Source organism: Ischnura elegans, chromosome 10, assembly GCF_921293095.1.
Source record: "Ischnura elegans chromosome 10, ioIscEleg1.1, whole genome shotgun sequence".
Classification (NCBI taxonomy): domain Eukaryota; kingdom Metazoa; phylum Arthropoda; class Insecta; order Odonata; family Coenagrionidae; genus Ischnura; species Ischnura elegans.
The window spans coordinates 33,258,291-33,278,386 of record NC_060255.1 but is presented as its reverse complement, the minus strand read 5'-3'; the positions used below and the strand labels follow the sequence as shown (position 1 = coordinate 33,278,386).

Here is a 20,096-nt window from a genome sequence, read left to right as displayed (position 1 = left end):
AGAGCAGAAGGACATTCCAAAAGATACTTTTCCAAACATATGAAATTTAAGAATACATATTTAAACTTTTTGAATACTAAAGATACCATTACTTGCTCTAGTGTTTTGAAATTCAAGATCTAATCATATTTTGTGCCTTAAAACCTGAGAAGAAGACATTACGTTGCAATAACCACTTCCAACTCGACTTGAGTTAAATATATTTTCAGCCTGCAAATATAGTTAAGTGGTAGAACTGTGTGGTTAAATCCAAAGGCAATGAAGCTCCTATAAAAATTTTGTATTAAAAAGCCAGTCATGCATTGCAATTTGGTTTGATACAGTGGTTACTGTTCTTTCCAACATGCATCACTGAATAATTTCACAAGTTTTCCTACTCATCCCAGTTGTAATAAAAAAAATCTTTTTCAAAATAATTTTTATGGCAAGAAATAAAATGATGCCTAAGTCAAAATTAAGTTAAATTTAATAAATATTTACCTATAAAAGCCTTGTTGATTGACACATTCACAGCCTACTTAGTGAGTGCTCTTAATTGTGCTTCTCATAATGGGTAGGCTTTGATGTAACTGATGTTTTTTTGTAAATTTTGTGCAAGAATTTCTCTAAAACAGGTTTTTAATTTTTTAGTGGTTTAATCCAACCGTCAAAATCATAATGTGTTGTTCAATGAAACTGGTTGTGCATTGAAAACACAATATTGTTAAATTCCTGCATAAATATATACACATATATATTTAAAACATCAGAAATGAAATAACCCTAAATTTATAACTGTGAAAGTAATCAATTCCTGAAAACCTTCCTAATATTGCATACATTCTGGGATCAATTTTATGTTCCTGTTGCTAGTATGCATCCTTCAGTTAGCCATTTGCACACTTTTAACTGTAAAATCCATTGCCTTCTATCATAACTATAAATCTTGTTAATGGCATAGTTTGAGTGATGAAAACTCAAATTATGAAATGGAAGGGAAAATCACAAATACGTCAATGTTTGGCCACAAATGAAGTGAGAAATAAGTATATAAATAAAATCTGATGCTACTGGTGTACTGATGGGATAAATTTTTCTTGACATTTCAGTAAGCTGAGTTATTTCACAATGAAAAACATTTCTGTAAAGGGCTGAATCAGATTTTTTATGCAGATTAAGAAAGATAACTGTACATGTTGTTCTATAAGCTTTCTGTGTCAGCACCATCATGTCTTTTCTCAGTAAAACCTGGTTAATTAGCAAAGGAGCATAAAAATACCAACATCATTACTAAGAAGTTATTCTCTGATTAATTTGCGAGGGAGAGAGAAATGGAGGTGGAGGTATAGAATGCTGTACTGGGATATATTTGGTCAGTCCACAAAAATTCCGAAGTCAGAAAAATTCTTCAAAATAGTGTCATTTAAGGTGGGGTACATTTAGGGGGAGTTTAAATAAAAGGGTTTCACTTTAGATTAAATTTCCCTAAAAAATATGGGAGAGTTTGAACCCCTTAAAGAGGTGACTACTGCCATGGTTCAGCACTAAACCACCTTGAAAAGTTATGGGCTACCGCTGATAAATAGCAAATAAATAGTAACTGCAGGACTATCAAATGAACAGGGAATGGGGCTGTTCACTCAGAAACAAAAATGCCCTGCATTAAAAGAATTAAGTAAATGGAATGAAAATATGAGTTGCAATGGAAAAAAAATTCCTAGTGCAGTTATTCCTTTGCTAGTTTAATACGAAGAAATTGCAAAAGTTGCAGCCCATTTTTCATGAGTTGGTATGGTACAGTATTAGGAAGAGGGGACTGATAGCTAAGGTAACTTGCACCAAGAGAAGGATAGGGAAGGAAGGGTGGAGAGAAACCCAGCATCGGCATAACCCCTCTAATCAAAAGGTGCCAAGGGGACCTTGGCTTAACACAAAATAATCTGCTCACATAAAAGTATGTTTCTGTATTCGGTGGTGGTCCGGTCGCATATTTTTATGTGTTTTGCATTGTGATTAGTGACGCTCCTCAACAGAATTATTTTTAAGTATTTGGACCAAGTTGTTGTTCTGAAAAAATAATATAAATTTAAATAATACATGTTTATAATAAATATGTGTATTTAAAACCAGTCATCAGTTCTACCATTGTGTGAGTTTAATTGTATACTTGCACCTTCCCCACAAAAATGCTAAACATGGTTGGCCTTATGGGTTAGTCAAATGTAAAGGGCACCGGGACAAGAAGTGTTGATGTCCCAATCACCAGATGAAGTGCTGCCCTTGAAATACCTTCCAAAAAGCACCCAAATAGGGATTGGGCAGTCTGAAAAATCTCTGCCGACACTGGCATCTGAACTCGGATCCACAGGGTGGGAAGGCAGAACTCTAACCACCACACCAACCCCATCCTCTTTCATGAGTCGGAGAGGTCACTAGAGTCGCTCTTGATTTACTCATTTTGGGATAATGACTCATTGAGGGAAGGAATGGCTCACAATATTGCCAACAGCAATGAACCATGCATGGTCAATGTTCTAGAGATGCTAAGGAGCAGAAAAGAAGCCATGACCCACTCTGTATGAGTTTTTGACCTCATAAACTTATCTTCAAAAGTTTAAGGCCATCAAGTTTTTTCCATGATCTTTAAAAGTAGGAAATGGGTCAAGAAAGGTAAAAATGTGGATCTATTTATTATCTAAACCCTATGGTGAACAAGCAGATTGCATGTGTGTGATTCCTCTGAAAAGAACCAAATCATATGAGTGCACACTTGATGCACTTCTAAGGTGAGAGGTCTTAGAAAATGATGAGGTGGAAGTTAATCCACTGTGCACTACAGGGTAAGCATAAGTCCAATGGAGAGTGGGCAGTTTCCCTCTATCTAAAACCATAAGAATAACTTTTTCAAGCTGAATGCATGTTGCATTCTAACTATCACTCAAATGAGAAAGAAGGGCATTTATGTTACCCCTGCTAATTCTCACTAATTATGTACTCAGTTACCCTTCGAGGACTCCTCTCCCCCGCCTCTTTCCTGCTTCACTACTTACTCCTGCTTTTCCATTTCTTATGACACGTAGCCTCTCTTTTTACCCCCTCCTTTCTGTAGTTCTCCCCAGGTGTCGTTAATATACAGTTATACCTAGAGTCCTCCTTACACCTAGGGTTTTCTAGTATCTCTTTAGTTGTACCTTTCTCACTGTCTCCACTCTGTACGCCTGTTTCCCACCCCTTCTTCAAACATGTGAGATCCTCCCCCACCCCTTTCTCAAAGGTATAAAGGTGATGTTTAAATGTAAGAAGGTCTTGTACCAGATGATGTCTCTGTAAGCCGAAACACGTCGTACGCATTAAAATATTGTGGAAAAGTGCCACCATCTTTTATTTAAATAATGTTAATTACATATGTATTGACTGCATATTGATATGTACATATAGTTCTATTTAGAGCTGTTACCATGGTTGATATTGTTCAATGTGCTTTTGATAGAAAGGGTATTCCTATTCCATAAGAGATTACAAGTCTTATTGAACACCCAACCCTAACTTGACACATGGGTGTCTCAAGTCCTCAATTCAGGAGAACATACTAGAAGCCAAAGCAGCAATTTAATGCTGCCCATAAATGAAAACTATGATGCTGTCAATTGGTATTTTTGGCTCACTTAATTAAAACTGTAATTGTTCAGGAAACCTGACAAATTTGTCACCAGAAGAAATGCACTGAATACATTGGACAAAGAAATAAGAATAAAAAGGAAATGGGAATATTGCCCATAAAAATGCAGTGTGCATTATTTGGAGCTTCAGCTATAGAAATATATAAGTTATATTTAGTTTGCACCTAAGGATCACCACACATATTGATCCACCACATAAATCAATGAGCCTACCTAATTAACTACCACTAGCGATGATGAAATAATCAACAAATCATATGTATGTGAAATGGGCTATTGGAATAGCTTTGATACATGAGACACTGAATGCACAAAGGAGGAGTGATTTCAGAATTCATTGACCAGGAAACATATCACTTTAAAGCAAAGGTAGGTAGGTACTAATTCTATGATTGGCATTGCTACTGAGCGGAAAATAAAAGTAAAAAATGCCATTCATTTACTTCTCATTGTCTTAAAAAATCAAGCAAACCTTAGCTTTTTAAAGTTAATACCTATAAAAAATTAAAAGGAGCCACAGAGCATTGCACAAGAATAGTTTACATAGGCACTAATCAAGGCGAAAACTAAAAATGCTATGTGATGCTTTGATACGATATCAGTATCTTGGATAGATGATCTGCTTCAGAAACTAGCTGATACTGCAGATAGATATGACAATGAGAATTATATATTATTTTACTATATTTTTATCTCTCAATCATCAAGTAAATTGACTTTTCTATATCCAGTGGACATACAGTTATGCTTAGAACAGAGGACTTTTTAATGAATTACACCAGTGGTAATTAAAGCTAAGTGGCAAAATTTGTTTGAGTTAATAGGGCGAAAAAACTTTCCCTCCTTCAATTTTAGTTATATTTATAAATGTTGATGCATATTTTATGAATTAATTTCACCTAAAAACATATAGACTTATTTGTTATAGTAATACTTAACCCTAAAGTAAGAAAGACAAGTTTAAGTTATGATCTCCTACAGTAAGAAATGGTTATTTACAGATATTATTTCAAAATACTGCAATAATTTAGAAATGGAATTTTATGGAACCAAGTACTGTACAAAAATAAGTGATAGAATCAATATTTAGCCCATTAAATACATGTATTTTCTGGATTTATCATAAACAATATTGATCTCTAATGGCATGAAAAAGAACTGATTTTAGTAGTTTTTTCAATATTTTTTTAAACTGAAAATTTAAGATCAAGACTTAGCTGAGCAAAAATTGATAAGACGTTTATGCATGAGGACTGTTGATTTGGAAACTTACAAAATAAATCATACCTGCCACTAATATTCTATGCCAATGGGTTAGTTTTAGGTGTTTGATAGCCAACTACATCCAGATATGAGGATATCATGAGTGTAGTTTCATTATAAAAATGATTGAGCAATACATATAAAGAAGATAATTAATTCATTTTTTAATGAAATTTCATTTTTAAAAAGGAGGCAAATAATTTTATTTTATGACTGAACAAAAGGTTAAAGCAAACATGAATAATAAATTCAGCTTGTTTTATGTACACAGAGAAGGGGACATACTTGACCAGATTTATAAAATATATAAGATATTAAGAAGATAAGCATAGTATGATCTATTCTACAGCCAGTAAATTAGTAAAATTTAAATGCTATCATGAGGGCAATAAAAACTAATTTGGCTGGGAGTTCTACACCAAGCTTTCTCTAAAAGACAATATCTACGACAGGCATAAGATTCAGAAAATGAGAATGTGCAGCTACAAGGCAAGATTCCACTATTCTTACACTTCCTAAAACTGCATCTCCAGTGACCTTTAGGAAATGCCTGTGAGTCATAACTGTGGCTTCGGTCTCTGTCGCTCTCAGATCCATAACCTGGAAATTAGTTTCTCAAATGTTATAAGACACACTACATTTAGCCTGGCATAAAAAATAAAATACATACAACTAATTTAATTAAACATACCTCAACAGAGATTTTTGAAAATATTCAAATGAAAAAGAGTACGAAAAATATTAAAGATATAAATAAATACAGAGAAAAATATCTAAAATCCATAATATAGCTATAATTTCTTGCACAGCATTACGAGGATTTGTTTTTCACATTTAGTGCCCAGATTAAATACAATTTATGAATAAAAAAATCAATACAGAATAGAAAATATAAGAAATTGAAAAAAGGCTAGTCTTAGATTTTTGTAAGCCATCAATATACATATTTTGCTGCAAAATACTCTGTAATGGTGTTAAATACATCAAAGCTACAATTGTCCGCAAGGTGCAATTTTACGAAGCCAAAGCCAAAAACTAGAGAGTCTGATTTATAAGTTAGCATAATTAGATTGTAGTATTTCAGACGTTATAGATTTTGATTGAATGGGCTAATTGGTTGTCAAAGGATCTCAACTAATCACAGAGGCAAAAATTGTGTGGGCTATAATAAAAAATGTATTTCGCATCTGAAAAAGTATTGACGGTAATTACAGGCAATAATTGCATTAATGCACTACCTAATTTAGTCAGGTCTTCTCCATTGACTGTTGAGAATATAAAACACCACTGAGTAACTACCTACTAGCACCATACTCAACTGGTAGACTGAAGGCAATTATCACATGGCTATAATGCAATTAATGATTGGTGATCATCAAATTAAACATGATGATTTATTTCTCTTCTATCACTTTCATAAAAGATTTCATCCTTTACCAAGGCTTGAAAATGCTACAACTGACATAGCAAAGGTTTGAATAACTAATCATCTTGAATCTTAAGTTCCTTTTCAGACTTCAGGAAAACATTTCAAAGGATTTGTTTACCCAACAGAATAACACGGTTTTGATCAAATCAAACTCAGGAGGCTTTCAGGTAGAGGTTTGTAGAGGGTGGTTTCAGGTGGGTGCCTGAAGGCAGCCTCAAAAGGCTATGGTTATTTAAAATCATGGTGCTGTGCTATCCACATTGTAAGGTGAATAATATGATTACCTGAAAGCACATTCACAGCTTAGGAGCAATGTAAAATGTACAGTATGGTCAATTTGAACATAAATTTTGAAATGCCTTTGCAATAATAAAGAAAATCTAAATTCCCTTTAAAATTGGTGCTTATGCTTGAAAAATATTTTACGGAATATTTAGCCAAGGTCTCCATTTCTTCTGGAGAATCAAATATAGGATATATGTAATTAATTTTTTGAGGTAAGTATTTGATTGTGCCGTCTCTTAATCTGATGGTTATTCACACAAATCTATTCAATTATGAACTTAAGGTAGTCTCCTTTGAACCTGATTCATTTCTAACATTGGGTGAATTTAAGTATTTCTATTGAATAAAATTGCTTGGTTACCCTATTAATTAAAATGGATAATAAAAAACAAACTAACTCTCAGATGACTGACTTTTTCCAAAAATTACTATCCTAGAACTCTGGGTTGGATAAAAATTTCAAACAACTAATTCATTAACCAATTTCTTTGTGATGGAGCTAGTTTGAGTCACAGGCTAATTTTTATTTCATTGATGGTATGGTCATCCATTAGTGCTAAGGGTGTATGCTATGTGAAACTAGGGGGACTTTAGTGAACAAATATTCTGAGTAATGGGTTGGGGTTTCACTTATTTGCTTCACAGCAGAGGATAATTTGTAATTAGCAGTCAGGAATGAGAGGGCAAAAGAATGTGTGAAAAGAGATTAAGACTAAAGACTATTTTAAACTACACTATTTTTTTATGCATGCCTTAAAAGCTCCATAAATTATATGTAGCACATCAGGTCACTTCCATTCGTCAATAGATTGGTTTAAAAGATTGAGGGGTGAAATACCTAAGTAACATGAAAGCTGATGTGATAGGGAGTCTAATAACATGCAATTCTGACGAAAGATTTTGTAAATGTTTGGACATGAATACTTAGTGGTGGCAAAAGAACATGGGTATGGCATTATACTATCATGAAATAAATGAAAAATCTCTATCATAGTTAACTTAAAGACAGAAACCATTGTTCAATGGTGGTATTGATGCAGATACGATGGTTTGCAATGGAAAATTGTCCAGAGCTGAAGAACTAAAATGATTTCCATTGAGGCATGATATTCCTGAAATGACTAGCACATAGCTATCACTCCTAAAGAATAATGAATCCATATTGATCCTATTGAAATCCAACAAAGCACACATGTTGCAAGGGAGAGCTGGAAGTTGCCTGTATACACACCATTTACTACGAGGGGGGACACAAGAATAACTGGACGCAATTTGAAAAAATTCAAAATTTAATTTTTTCTAATACAAACGTTTGTCAACTTCGAAGTACTCTCCAGTTAAACTGATACAATGGTCAAGGCCGGCCTTAGGGCGGGGCGACCGCCCCGGGCCCCGCGTTAGTGAAAAAAAATTAAAATATATGATAGTTTTGAAAACGCAATTTCAACTATTACCGTATTGCTAAGTCCGTGCTAGACAAAAAATAATATGTATTATGATAAAGGAATAATAATGCAGTAATTTTTATTGTGCAATTGCGTTTGTCACATACTTAGCCAGAGACTGGTAGGGATTGAAAATGCTTGAGTTTGTAGATGGGGTATAGAGTTTAATATTTTAAGTGAAGGGCCCCGCACTGAAGGTTCGCCCCTAGCCCCGCACCTGCTAGGGCCGTCCCTGACAATGGTTAAAATATTTTTTCCACTACGCAAAACACCTTAGGCACTCATCGTTTCCAATGCCTTTCAGCCTTTCGATTCTGTTTTCACCTCCCACGTGACCATAGCATTTCCTTTCCATCACCATTTTCATCCAGGGGAACAAAAAGGATATCACAATGTGCGAGATCTGGTGAGTAGGGTGGGTGGGGAAGCTGTGTCACTCATTTTTTTACCAAAAACTCAAGTTGCAGCAAGCAATAACACGTGCCGCATTTTGGTCAGGGATGGGGGATGAATTTCGCCGCGATTCGTTTCATTTGCTAATCTTCAGCCTAAATTCACTGCAATGAACTCAAGAAAGACCAGATTTTTCTGCGAGTTTGTCAGTCTGCAGTATGCCCATTATCCTCGTAGACATGAACCAGAATATTTTTCCATGTTTCCATCAGTTCTGGACCTGGAATGCTGGCCCGTGCATCGAATGTCTTTCACCGAGCAGAGAACAAAATTTCAACGTTGCACACTGTTCTCGAATATCAGCCACTTCAAAAATCGAATGCCTTTAATCGACATGTTGCCACTTATATGAGTTGCGAATTCTACTCATGCACTTGAGTTCTTTTTAAGGCGTGTTCTTTATAAGCTGTGGACAAAATATTAACTATGTCCGACTCACTTTTACTGAGCAGAGAACAAAATTTCAATGTTGCACGCTATTCTTGAATATCAGCCACTTCAAAAATCTTAGAGATCAAAAAACTTTTTGAATGTAATATGTGACACGGGCTTGCTATAACCATCTAAACCTACACCGTTTCACATACTGAGTCAGAAATGATGAATTAACACCCCTCTAGTGGGAGAAGCCCAAACTATTAGGGTGATGCACTGCAATTTCTGTCCAGTTATTTTTGGGTTCCCCCTCATTCTAAAAGAAGCTGACGGATATAAGATTCTATCCATAACAGTTTCTTCGAATATATCTTTAAACTCCATAATATGTAGAGGGATCTATGGATCTTGGCCCAATAGCTGCTGTCTCTCTGGCTTCAAAATTAAAATTTAACAGCTAGTTCCATCTGTGAGTGTTCTAAAACTATGCAAGGTTCTACAAATAGCTTTTTTAATCAGACTGAATATACAAGAAAAATAATTTTTTTAAGACACAGTTTCTAATTTGAGGAAAAATTTTCCAAATGGATGAAGACTCAAAACGGATATTGGATAAAGGAAATAACTTCCATAAATTTGATTAGTAAGACTACATGTTTTTATAAAATAGATCAAAGAAGTATTATTTACGGCAGAGAAAGTATAGCCAAATATAAAATTAAACATCATTTCACTAAAATAATAGGTACACATACTGAAGAGAAAATGTAAAGTGGCTAAATACCGTAACTTAAGAAACTAACAAAACACTAGGGTATGATAATTTATACATATGAAAAGTTTGTCAAAGAGATGAACTTGGGGTTAAAAGTGTGATCAATATCTGCACATCCATATTGAAAAACAAATACGAGGGTGAATAGGCAAAGATTAGTTCCTCAGACCTGACACAGAGCTGGCGCCACTAGTACGTCTAGGTGATACACTACTGCGTCTTCTCTCTCCGTCATACAGATGAGAAAAGCCACCTGAATGTGAAGTACCGTGCTCATCTCGCCCACTTGTCAGTACATCAAGGGACCTTAGAATAAGAAAACAACGTCAGGTTATTAATATTGAAGATCACAATTATAAGATGTGTACAATTCAAGTAAAAATGACCCAAAGCATGAATCTAAACATTATTTTACAGCAGCTTCACTTTGTTAGCACATATTTCTCAATTAAAAAGCTCTAATGTGATATCATGTAATATAGGGTGAACAATCTTGGAGAGAAGGCATGCTAATCAACATAGATAAAGGTCTGATGATGAATTCCAAACCATGTGCTCTTATGTTCCACATTTCTATATCAATAGTCTTTGGTATACAACTGAGCTATTTCATCTATTTGTTAATTTGAGCTATTTCATCGAGAATTAGGTATGTTAATTGCAATCGATTCAAGAATAAAAATAAAGATTATTGATCTACATAGTTCACACTGGTATATGCATTGCCTCCTCAAAATGGAGTTAAAAACAAAAAAACATTCTCGGTGAGTATATTTTATTCAATCAGAACATATATGTAATCCATATGGATTAATTGATACCACAAATATAAATACAATATGAGAATATGAAGGATCCTCTTTTTCAGTATATTAATGTCACCAAAAGGCAGATCCAAACAATTTTTCGAAGCAGGAAGTTCCGGGGAAAACATGCATCACATATTTATGAACTAATTGCATCTGAAGAATTTTCGGTGCTATGGATGAAAAATTTTGCATTAAATAATCCATTTTATGCTAATTTTCCAACAGGAGGGCTCATATGACACTTGACCTGGTGTACCATTCATAGATTAAGCTTGGTTTAAAGTGTTAAATTAATGGCTTCAGCAAGAAATGTTTCCCTTGATGTTGGGGCTTAAGGAGTAATTCCTATATTGATACCATGGATTTCCTCTGATGTAAATAAGATAAGAGCTCAAATAACAAGTAGATATATGTGTGGTCATATTGCTATGTTTTTCCTTAACCCTTAGACTATGGGAACGTTTTTAAACATTTTGTTTTCTGGAATGGCCAAGGAGAGTTACGCCGCATTAGCGATCCATACAGTAAGAGAAAGTGCATTTGGGTCCTACCCAGGTAGCAGTGAAAATTTTGGGAAACCGTGGGAAGTAGTTGAACATTTAAAAACGCTTTTCCACAGTCAGCCTACAAACGTTTCCGCAGTCTAAGGGTTAAGAGTAATTATGACTGCTTAGCCATTTAATCATTGTGTGAATAATAATTTCTATAATGATACACATGCTTTTATGCATGAAATTTTGTCTGGCTTGCCACTGGGTAAAAAAAGAAGGCAGCCAACATGTCAGGCTCATTTTTTGCCTGTCCTGTAGGTGTATGCTACAAATTTGCATCAATAGCACAGAGAATGGATGACCAGTTGGAGCCCAAAACGTTGTGTGCCTTCAATTTTCTTACCCAGTGATGAGCTCAAGAAAAATTCATGCATTTATTCCCCAGGAGAGTATCTAATCATACATGATACATATCATTTAATTTCTGCTCTGTCCAGGCCATATCATGCATTAAAAAAAATAAAAGATGAAAGTGGAGCATTACACATGATCCAGAAACTTGTTTTCCATATAAGAAAACACATTTTTTTTTACTTTTTAGAAGTAAAACAGTTTGATGCATGCAAGAATTAACATTGTAAATAGTCATGTGCAGTGGTGTAAATTAATTTAAATTCATATTGAAGTTCACTATTGACTAATGAAATGAAATTCTCTTTTGGCTAAGCCAGGATTTGAACCTAGATCTCCATTAATAAATTAGAAGATTTAAAAGAAGAAATAAATAAATATAATATACTCACATGATAGAGCCTAATGCATTACCCTGACCTTCAGGAGGATCAGAATTATAAAACACCTTCTTCAGAGCCTCCAAAACAGTCACCCCATCAGTGAAAACACGATATGTGAGTAAAAAAGTATTAAGGAAATCAATAGAAAGAAACCTAAGGTCAGTCAGCCGCTCTAAAAGTCTCTCAGGAGTGGCATATCTTATCTGTGGAACCTGAGAAAAAAGACAATTTAGCATTACTTACAAGCAAGCTTACAATCATCAAATTGTTAGCCACCATAATTAGTCCAGCCCTTACCTTGCAAGAATTGAGTGTCCTGCTGAACCGAATGTCAACATCATCTTTGAATAGTTTGGGGTCATTTTTAATGGACTGGGGCATAGTTACAGATGATGTGTCCGACATGGAGCTGTGGAGGAGGTCATTGAAGTGGACATTATCCATGCACTGAAATGTAATAAAAACAGAGAGTTCAGAGAATATCACACGTGCCTTGTATTATTATAGACATAAATCAGCACATTTGATTCATCAATATCCAGCTATAACTTTTCCATTATACTATCCTGTTTTAGTGGACATGTCTACAGCTCATATGGATTGTGTATGAACCAGTGGCACAGCAAGGGGGGAGGGTTTTGGGGTATATTACCCCCCCAGAACTCAGAGGAATTTTAAAATTTAATCCATTTTACTTATTTGGATTACTGTTACTTATAGAATAGTGTAAGAATTAATAAAATATCCTTCAGAGAGCCGTGAAACTTTCCATGTTGAACCAGTAATCTTAAAAATTTTCTGGGGGAGGGCACCCACAGCTCCCGTATTCCATACCCCTAGTATTAGTTGCTCCAAAACCCCCTAGACTTAATTCTTAACTGTGTGCCAGGACTAAGAACTACAGTCATTTCTGAAATCACCCAGATCAAGTTTAATTGGTTTCAAGTTTTCTTGAAACTTGGAGACACCAATTTCATATGACACTTTTGAACTAGGTGCCTCCAATGGAAGAGACATCCTGAGGTCATTGCTACTTTAATAAATGGACATCAAAATGCCAACAGTATGATGGCCAATTAATCTGTAGATATTTTCATAAAATTCACATACATGTTTAACTTTTGTGCAATGAACTGCAGTTAACAAATACCTAGGGACTCCTTGAGACATTCTCAGTAGGACATTTTGAGCATTAGAGTATATTCCTCACATTAGTACTAGGGATGGTCGGATCGGATACCTCAGATCCAAATATCCGTGGATATTACCCTTCATCGGATGAATCGGGTCCAAAGTTGCAGAAGACATCGGATCTGGATCCGAAATTTTAAATTAGCCAAGAATTTCATTAGGGGGGAGGTCAAAAACCAGGAGCGAAAATTTTTAAACAACAGGGTACAAAGTAGAGGGTTTGAAACTAATTTTAACGCCCTTCATAGTCGAAAAAACTTCATTTTCAAAGAAATATATTGTAAACTTATAATTTTTCAATATTTTGTTTCCTTTAATGAAAGAAATTAGGTAATTGCGTTTTTATATTTTGGAGGGTCCGGACCCCCTGGACTTCCCCCTCTCCCTACGCCACTGTTCAGTGGTGTATCCGAAGATTTTTCCTATTTTCATTTCCAAACCCAAGTGTAACAGTTTAGGTCTTGAGCATGTAAAGATGTTTTTAAAAAAACAACTTGAAAGCCTATAAAAATGATATTTAATTTATAAAAACATTAAAATGTGAATGAAAATGTAACAAGCATTCCTTTCATTGCATGCACCCAGAATAAACTTGAATAATTACTTCATTTAATAGCAGGAATTTGAAAATGCATTTGGATCTGAAAATATCCAATCTGAAAGATCCGGCTCGGAAAATTAAGGATCCGATCCGAATCTGGATCCGAAAAAATCCTGGATCCGACCATCCCTAATTAGTACACCTGAAAATGGTTTATAGCTGAGCATCCAATCAATGAAAAGATCTAATAACAAAAATGAGTATGACATGACTTAATCCTTTATGTAACCTTTGACATAAGATAACTATAACAACGGGGAGAATGGAGGTCACTCAAATAACCAGAGCTATAGAAATGTTACCATTTCAAGTGGAGTACAATGTGAAATGTTAACCCCCCCTTTCATTTATTCTCAAAAGAGATAACAATATCAGATCTTTGTATAGTCATTTCTTTGATCAAAATCTTCCGGCAACTGCCAACTCAGTTCAAGGAGCTAATGCTATGAATAAGCCATTTAATATAAGTGTGGGGGGGGGGGGGCAGTGGTTGGTCACATCAATTTCTCAGTGGGCACCACTTTTCTCAAATTGGCAGGGACAACTTGAGGAGGTTTTCTCCACATGAGAGAGCCTCTTACAAATAATTTGGAGATGTTACCCATCCTCATGTTTGAAAATCATGGTCAATTTGATTTCTTGATAACTTCCAAACTGATTCCCAGAAAATTCTCTCTGGTGATCTGACAATGAATGCATCATACAAGTTGACATTTATCACAGAATTTTAGCTCAAGAATAAATTATAATGTTGTCCTGATATAGTTTTGATAGTTAATTCATATCATTACAAGGAAACAAACACAAATGGTAATTTCCACGCTATTTAATATAACACTCAACGACCGACCATTGTTTCAACACTTTGTGTCGTTTTCAGGGAAATGACACTAAGTGTTGAAACCATGCATGTTAAATATTTCACACAACCCCATTTTAGTTTAATAATTTGGAGGCTGTAGGTAGATCCTAGGCTCATTCCTTACTTTCAGCATGAATCACTTAGTGATTCAATCCTTAGGTTGATTTAGAGCGGTGAGGTTAGAGGTCATCCCAGGCTCAGCCGCATAGCCACCCTCAATAAGATAGATGGACTGCATGGTTGGGTGGACCTTACTCAGGTGCCCAGGCACGTAGACCTTTCTTGGTCCAACGCAAAACCCTTTGTTCATCCTGTCTGCCAGTTGCAGACAACAGACAAGATCACCACAGTTGAGTTAGGAATGGTCATACTTCTAGCCTAAGTTTGGGTCTGACCCGTGCCTACTGCGTTAAAACTTGTTTGTCTTACTATCGCTAATGGAATCAGTGCCCCCTAGATCACAAAGCAAGCAGTCGCCCATGGAAAACATTGCGTTCAAACTGAACTCAATAGGAAAATTTCTTTTCTTCTCCTTATTTTATGCTTTCATAGTCGTAATGAATATCTTAAATTTATTTTTGTTTTGCTTTGGTGGTGAAGTAATTTATATGTATACTTCCTTAGTCCAATTATTTGTACATTTCCGTTATCAAGAAGGACATTTCAAAAAAACCAAATGCATTTTCTGAAGGTCATTCACTTCAGTAACAAAAAACATTATGCATAATTTGTCATCAATGTAACTGATTGATAATCATGTGAATGGTGAATATCACCGAATAAGTCATGCTGCAATGTTTACATAATTGATAGCAATCAGAGCTGAAATATGGAGCCAAGGCTGTATCCAGGATTTTGTCCTGGGGGGGGATACCTTGGATACCAAGGATACCTTGTAATAAAAAATGAATGCAATGATAATGGGACCGTATCAAAAATATTGCATATTTTTTAAGTGCCTGGGAGGCACACATGCCCCCTAGCCCCTCCTAGATCTGCCTATGTAAGGAACACAGATCAATGCACTTCTAACTGTGGACAATGAATTAAGTATTATATATAATCATCAATTTATATGCGGTGATATTCAATGCCTATACTTGATGCAATTTTTTATTTATATTTAGGGCAGATTAATGTTTTGAAAGCCACATGGGAAAAATTGAAAATATACATATTTTTCCCAACTTCCAGTAGCCAGAGTAAAATTTAAATCTCACCATCATTATTATCTGCCCTGTTTTATGTTAAAAAAGTCTGGGATGAAATTATGATTTCTAAAAATAATTGCTCATAAGTCATAATCCACCCCACAATCTCAACCACTCAACCCCTTGGGCGTAGGTTATGGTGCTTCAGGTAGAATTGCATAGATTTGTCCACGACACAACTGTGCCAAATTACACGCTTGCCTCATCAAATAAAATATTTTTACTGCACCACTAGAACTGATGTTGATGATGGATAAACTCCCAATTTGCCGTATAGTGATCGATTTGCCCACTGCAACAATAAGGGGGGGACACAAATTTCCTCGAATGTACAATCCTTTCTTCCCAAGTCCATGGTCCAGGCCCAACATCACTTAACTTGAGAAATCTAACAGACACCACTATGTCAATGTGGCTAGCCTCTACCTTGTACTGTGAGAAAATTTTGTTTGGGAGTGTCCGAAGGTTTCACTTGGTATTTAGCCTGAAACTCCTCCATCAGCAGCTAAGACCTCCATCCCTTAGAATACTATACTTCCTCCCCTCTGCCTACATACCAGTATACTTATTTATACAAATTGGCTTAGCCCAAGCTACTCATCCCAGGATTCAAGTATGTCCACAGAAACTGCACTCACCTGGCTAATATCACTGATCCACGCAGCTTTTTCTTGCATAGTTGGTGCTGCCAAGTGTACAGTCACCTGTGGGCCAGATTTCACATCCAGGATGATTTTGAAGTCTCGGTTGTGATAGTCTCCGGAAGCACCTCTTGCGTGATGCGAACTTCCACTGGACGTGGCGTTGCTGCTTGTTTCACTAATACCACTCGATTGGCTTGATACTGAACACACCGACGACTCTAGAGGGGTATAAAAATAATGCATCAAGCTAACTGAGCTTCAATGGCATGGGAAACACCACTCCTATTTCTCCTTTAGCAGTAAGTAAGAATTTTTAAAGTAGAAAGCTTTAAGGGTATCACCATTTTCTCTCAAATGATTTTTAGATACTCATCAACTGAACAGAATGAGACTCATTCCCAAAATTGATAACTGAAAATGTACCTAATTTGATTTACTGTAAGTGGTATAAAAATGTATTTGAAAATGATTACAATTAACTCAACCTCCAAATCAAAACCAAAATTAGATTTTGAAATATTTAAATATCTTTAATACTTAAAAAAACAAGTAGCTGATCATTAATATGAAATAAATAGCATCCTTGAGTACAAAATTAATTAGTTTTTGTAAGAACGGTGAAAGAGGAAGCAAAATGATATTCACTGTTTAATGTACGATCCAAAGGTATTATCTACAGATCAATACACAACAAAAGGAGCATCAAGATTGTAAACAAGAGTCCTGTCATCATTATTACTATCAGATGCTATTTTCAGATACCACTGTGACCCCTTATCACAAAGAAAAGAGCCAATATTTTCATTTCAGGATGGTTAAAAAGATTCACTTTCAATCTCGAAAAAGCTTTCATTAAATCACGTTCTGAATATGTTAGAAGGAATGGTGCATATAGAAATAGGCTTGAATTTAAAATCATGAGTTCTGTTTGAGCACAACTAGTGCAATATTACCATCATCATCATTTACACCGTGGTCACTTGGGTCCTCTATCAGGAGGGCATCTGCCAGAGGAATTTTTCCCACATCTGGAACTAAATGAAGCCGTCCACCAGAAGTTCTGTGTAGTAAAAAAATAACAGTCATCAATGCTCTCACCACATTGAAAAACATCAATTTTTACAGAGAAAATGACAGAACATATTAAAGGAAACTACTTAACTTAATAGATCAAATAAATAGTAGGATACACCAGAATTTTATCAATGAAAGAATTCTTGCATGAAATGATACATACCTTGTAGCCAGGATCAAGTGGTTTGAGAAAAGAAAACACTGCCTTAAAGCTTCTTTTTCACTCTTGAAATTTCCTAAACGGCTACGTTGGGTCTTTGGCTTGTCCGAGGGAATTTGAATGAGGCTACCTGCAATGATGAACATATAATGAGATACAATTATCCAGAAGGCAAACACCACCAAAAACAGTTTTAATTATTATAACTAGAAAAATTACGCTAAAAATTGTCACTTAGACATAAGAACAAAAAATTGATTTATTTGTTCATCTGTAATTTTTTTATCGCCCAAAAATTTTAATTGGAAACGGGAGTCAATATCACACATCTATAAAATTATATCGGGACAAAGAAACGAATTATATTTTTATTCAGCTAATATTGCGCACTACCCATTAATAGACATCAATACAAACAAACAGTTAAATATCATTTCTAAATTCCTAACGCGAACAGAGGAATTTATTCAGAATATTACGTTTACGCCCATAAAATGATTTTTGTCCGCGCCAACGTAGCGAGAAAAACCACACTCATGACCTTAGTACATTATGGTACACCTACTGCGAGCAATTCCGTTTACAACACTGATATACGTAATAGCCTGATACACATTGTCCCGCAAAGCAGGTACGTACTGCGGGTAGCAGAAAATTCAGAGGACCCTTACGGCAAAATCAATACGTGCCGAAATAACACTCTCGTCTAAAAAACTGCAATAGGACTTATATTGGGTGCAATAGTTAAATTTTCACACGAGACCTAATGTGGCGGCATCCCAATATGAAGAGTCAATCGGTTGTAACGGCCTTCAAAGAGCTGCACTCACTTAAGCAATATCACTAAGGATATTAGTAGCTCGGCGAGATATGCAAGTTGACTTAAACGAAGATCAAGAATATAAAATTAACTAAGAGCAGGTTATTTGGATTTGAAAACACCTTAGAACTGCAATAATTATATATATTACTCTACCAAATGTAGTCTTCTCGGCGGAGCTAGGGCTCGGTTGCGCTCGGCGTTTCGTCTGCTGTGCAGCGTCCCCACGTGCGAGTGATACGGGAGTTTATAGCAGTAAACGTCTGTTATTTCACAATGACAGCATGTGGTAATGATATAATTACTTTTCAATCATGGCTCGGGATACTTGGCGAGACACACGCATTCTATAAGCCAATTCGAAGCCTAGGTAAAGTCATAATCACAATACGTTCGTTCCATTTTCGCCTTAAATGTTGTTCTCGATTGCAAAGTATACTCCAAGACTACTTGAGCATAAACCTTAGGCAACCAACGACTAAAAATAAATCACAGGACAACGATTTCACTGATAATCCCTGAAAGAATGGCTTGTTTACACTGTCAGCACAGAAATATTCACCAACTTGTTGAGTTTTAAGATGGCCAAACGCACGCGCATGCGCAGAATCGAATCTCCAACGCCTCTTCAAGGGATACATTTATTACATCCACAACAGCTGCTTCGGGTTCACAGTCGATGGCTATGGTGTATCTCCCAGGATTATTTCTTGATATAATTTCGCACGCATCATAATGATATTAAATAATTAAATTAATCAAATGCCTAATCATTCTCAAAATACAAAAGTATGAATTTGGAACGGAAAGCGAAAGAAAGATATTTCTTCCAAATAATTGATTATTTTAGCTATGGTTGATTAATTTTCTAAGGGAAGGAGAAATGAAAGCAACTACTTCGGAAAGAATGAGAAAATATTGTTAGGTGAATTAAGTTTCCCATTCAAATTTAAAACAAGGGGTGCGTTATTGTAATTTTTTTAATGGCTCAGAAATATAGGCAATTAAAGTTGATACAGAAAATTGACTTCCTCATTCCAACGAAATTAATGAAAATTGCAGCAAAAAAATTAAAATATTTGAATAATTACATCAATGTTCAACGGATACATTTTAATTCCCTTCATCTGAACAGGTGGTATAGTCAATCATCTTCGCGTAAAATTTAATATCAAGGAATTAAAGCCATTTCAGTACAAATAAAAAAAATGTGCTTCATATTTCTTCACGCATAAAGTTGCCTATAAATGTAAACTACCAAATTTATGTTTCCACACTACTATACCAACCAAATCAAAAATTAAACCACGTTATAATTTAGACGTTGTGAACTGTCCTTGAGGGTAATTTTAAAATTTTCACATGATTAGGTGATAATTTACGATAAATGACATTATTTTGCTGGAGGTAATTTGAGGAATCAATAAAGACTATTCGCCGAGGCACAAGCGTCATCTCTAGTCGATGCCCACGTCATACGCGGGGTGACGGGGAACTGGGGCCATCTTTCGGCACACGAAACGAAAAGCAAAGCCGTTGCAATACAATTAGCCATCGGTTCTTCCATCATCAAATGAAGCATACAACTTCAGAGATCACCACCAATGCGCTAATAGGCTCAAAATGTAGAGAGTGACCTATAATTTGGCTCTATTTTTATCCCTGCCGGCTTCGTTTTTAGAGTGGTTTTTTAGCTACTCCCATTTTACGCTATTACTTGATTGGTACTCAATTAACAAGATAATGCTACACAGG

The 20,096-nt window shown here is 35.5% G+C and overlaps 1 protein-coding gene across 4 annotated transcripts in view; it reads right to left on the bottom strand.

Moving 5' to 3' along the window:
* The window catches only part of LOC124166353 (ras-specific guanine nucleotide-releasing factor 2-like), a 590,936-nt gene that overhangs the window by 31,538 nt on the left and 539,302 nt on the right, over positions 1 to 20,096 (bottom strand). For 3 of the 4 annotated variants that reach the window (XM_046543819.1, XM_046543821.1, XM_046543820.1), the window contains exons 10-16: positions 17,525 to 17,651; positions 17,241 to 17,347; positions 16,282 to 16,505; positions 12,076 to 12,225; positions 11,788 to 11,990; positions 9,854 to 9,990; positions 5,433 to 5,522 (exon numbers count right to left, since the gene is read on the bottom strand). In XM_046543819.1, coding sequence (XP_046399775.1) covers positions 5,433 to 5,522; positions 9,854 to 9,990; positions 11,788 to 11,990; positions 12,076 to 12,225; positions 16,282 to 16,505; positions 17,241 to 17,347; positions 17,525 to 17,651 — 1,038 coding nt within the window. The remainder of the gene's footprint in view (positions 1 to 5,432; positions 5,523 to 9,853; positions 9,991 to 11,787; positions 11,991 to 12,075; positions 12,226 to 16,281; positions 16,506 to 17,240; positions 17,348 to 17,524; positions 17,652 to 20,096) is intronic. The other variant, XM_046543822.1, reaches the window with a different exon arrangement.